Below are 3613 nucleotides of genomic sequence, written 5' to 3' on the forward strand. Positions count from 1 at the left end.
CCAGGCTGGTCTCGAACTCCTGATCTCGTGATCTGCCTGCCTCGGCCTCCTGAAGTGCTGGAATTACAGATGTGAGCCACTGCACCCAGCAGGCAGTTCTCAAAAAACTATACATATATTTATATATAGACTTTGTTTTCAACTTTATCTTTTTCATCCTTAATAAGAAGTAGCATGGACTCAATAGGTGGAAGAACAAAGAGCAAGAAGAAACTCCTGGGAAAGAAAATCTTTGATTTTTATCTCAAAATATTACCTTGCCACATAAATTGTACTATATTTAATCTGTTTACATGCAGAGACTTCCCTTTGTGAAATACTGAGAATAGGGATCATGTCTTACTCACTTTTAAATTTCCAGAGCTGCACTGTTCAATATGGTAGCTGCTAGCTACATGTGGCTATTGAGCACTTGAAATGTGTCTGGTCTAAATTGAAAGATGCTGTAAGTATAAAATACACACCGGATGTCAAAGACCTACTACAAAAGAATGTAAAATATCTAATACTTTTTAAAATATATATTACATGTTAAAATAACCTCTTGAATGGCTTAAATAAAAATGTGAATTTCACCCTTTTTTTTTACGTTTTTAAAATGTGGCTACTAGAGTAGCTGGGACTCCAGGTGAGTGCCACAATACCTGACTAATTTTTTTTATTTTTGGTAGAGATTAGGTCTCACTGTATTGCCCAGGCTGTTCTCAAACTCCTGACCTACACCAATCCTTCTGCCTTGGCCTGCCAAAGTGCTGGGATAACAGACATGAGCCACTCAGCCTGCAGGTTTTAAATGACATGCGTGACTCGTAGTACGTTTCTATTGTTCAGTGCTGCTCTTGAGCCTAAAAGTGTTTGGTTATGTCCCACTTAAAGAAAGAGAGGGAGGAAATGAAAGGAAAAAAGGAAAGGAAGGAAGGATAATATGGCATCAAAGAAGGTATAATTTTTTTTCCCTCTAAGTGAGGTCAGAAAGGGCATTGAACAGGGATTCCTTTGAGGTCCAGAATTTGGCCCTCAGCCTCCCGAGTGTTTTTAATACTCCAAGAAGATAATACAGATCACAGGCAATGTGTCAGAATGAAGGGTACTCATTTCTAGTGGTCAGAATAGGGCATTTCTTCCTTAATATCACAGTCCCCAGAGTGCCTGATGGGTGGAAAGTTGCCTGGTGAGCATGGACCTAGATAACATGCACTTGGAGATTCTTCATGAGGTATTGTGCCAACCCATGGAGAGTACACAGTACCCTCCTGGTGACTAGAATGCCTCTGTCCTTCCAAATCCAGGAGTGCTTTTCCTAAACAATGAAGTATGCACACTAATATTTTCTATACTCCACATTCTCTTTTTTTTTTTTTTGAGACAGGGTCTTGCTTTGTCACCCAGGTTGGAGTGCAGTGGCACAGTCACAGCTTACTACAGCCTCAACCTCCTGAGTTCAATCAGTCCTCCCACCTCAGCCTCCTGAGTAGCTACAATTATAGTTGTGCACCACCACGCCTGGTTACTTTTTGTATTTTTTGTAGAGATGGGGTTTTGCCATGTTGCCCACGCTGGGCTCACGCGATCCACCCACTTTGACCTCCCAAAGTGTTGGGATTACAGGTGTGTGCCACCAGTCCCAGGTGACATATTTTTCTTGTAATGCTGTTCATGAGGTTAGGAGGCACTCTGTCTTCTCTTACTAGATGCTATTTTCAAACCATCTTCTTGAGAGTTTTGGAAATATCCCTATTTGTAGCATGTAGAAGTCAGACAATGTTCTAAGGGAAACAGAACCTTCCTTTTGTTATGCTGTATCAGCTGCTTAGTTGATAATACTGACTTGAATCTAAGTTCTTTGAATCTCAGATCTTTGTCTTTTACATGGAGTTACTACCCAAATCACAGATAATTTAATCTAATCAATGTGCAATACTTTGAAAATCATTAACTTCTCTATGAACACTAATGTTTGTTTGTTTGTTTTGTTTTTGTTTTTGTTTTTGAGACAGAGTTTCACTCTTATTGCCCAGGTTGGAGTGCAGTGGTGCGATCTTGGCTCATTGCAACATCTGACTCCTGGGTTCAAGTGATTCTCCTGCCTCAGCCTCCTGAGTAGCTGGGATTACAGGCGCCTGCCACCACGCCCAGCTCAATTTTTGTGTTTTTAGTAGGGACAGGGTATCATCATGTTGGCCAGGCTTCTGACCTCAGGTGATCCACCCGCCTCAGCCTCCCAAAGTGCAGGGATTACAGGAGTGAGCCACTGCACCCGGCCCTAATGGCATATTTGGATGCAAGTTATTATTATGTTGATGGTGTCAGTGATAATTAGTTTCAAGGAACAATTTTTAGTGCCTTTGCTATAGACACAGGAACTCAGAACCAGGAGGAAGTGATTATTTTGAAGACTAGAGAGAGAATAGATATTAGTACCCAAATTAGCAATATCATTTACCAGATTATAATATCTTTTTTATTTTTTTTTTCCTTTATCAGAGCCAAAATACGGAGCTGGCATATATTTCACCAAGAACCTCAAAATCCTGGCAGAGAAGGCCAAGAAAATCTCTGTTGCAGATAAGCTGATCTATGTGTTCGAGGCTGAAGTACTCACAGGCTCCTTCTGCCAGGGACATCCGTTAAATATTGTTCCCCCACCACTGAGTCCTGGAGCTGTAGATGGTTATGACAGTGTGGTTGACAATGTCTTCAGCCCTGAAACCTTTGTTATTTTTAATGGTATGCAGGCTATACCTCAGTATTTGTGGATATGCACCCAGGATTATGTACAGTCACAAGATGACTCATTAGGACCAATGAGACCCTTTGCACAGCATCCTTGGAGGGGATTGACAAGTGGCAGCCCCGTGGATTAATCTCTACATCATTTTAACAGCTGGTATGCCCTTGCCTTGGGTGAACTAACCAAATAATGACCATCGATGGCTCAGAGAGTGGCTTGAATATATCCCATGGGTTATCTGTATGGACTGACTGGGTTATTGAAAGGCCTAGCCACATACTGGCATCTTAGTGCCTTCATCTGTCTTTATGTCTTGGGGTTGGGGTAGGTAGATACCAAATGAAAAACTTTCAGGACCTTCCTTCCTCTTGAAGTTGTTCTTTAATTTCCTTTACTAGAGGAGATAAATATTTTGCATACAATGAAGAAACTTTTCTAGTATATAACCCAGGCCTTTTATTTTCTAAGATGATGACAGTATAAGAATATTAGGAAAACAGCATGATTTTAGATTTTCCAGAGAATATTATAAAGTGTTTTAGATATGAAAATAAATCATCTTTGTCTGATTAACTGGCTCTGAAAAATTATATGTAAAATGAAACAATTTCAAGTGGAAGGACATAAAAAAGCTGACACTCTGTTTGGATTCAGCTATATCAAGTAATGCCACTCAAACACCATGAGGACATATTATCAATGGACCAAATATATATTGACCACCAGATGCATTTCAGCCACTTTGTGGGTCCTGGGATATGATGTTGGACAAGACAAATGTCTTCACAAACCTTTTAGCCTGAATAATCAAAAAGGCAACCATGGACAACTTAACAAGTGTGATTAGATATAACAAAAACAGAAGTACAGACTCTGTGGAAA

At 40.2% G+C, this 3613-nt stretch overlaps 1 protein-coding gene across 2 annotated transcripts in view; it reads left to right on the plus strand.

Annotated features, from left to right (window-relative positions):
* The window catches only part of PARP9 (poly (ADP-ribose) polymerase family, member 9), a 37803-nt gene extending 34499 nt beyond the window's left edge, over window positions 1–3304 (plus strand). For both annotated transcript variants that reach the window (XM_011950806.1, XM_011950807.1), the window contains exon 11: window positions 2485–3304. In XM_011950806.1, coding sequence (XP_011806196.1) covers window positions 2485–2864 — 380 coding nt within the window. In that variant the 3' untranslated portion in view covers window positions 2865–3304. The remainder of the gene's footprint in view (window positions 1–2484) is intronic.
* Window positions 3305–3613: the final 309 nt, after the last annotated feature.

Source organism: Colobus angolensis, unplaced genomic scaffold, assembly GCF_000951035.1.
Source record: "Colobus angolensis palliatus isolate OR3802 unplaced genomic scaffold, Cang.pa_1.0 Scaffold31, whole genome shotgun sequence".
Classification (NCBI taxonomy): Eukaryota; Metazoa; Chordata; class Mammalia; order Primates; family Cercopithecidae; genus Colobus; species Colobus angolensis.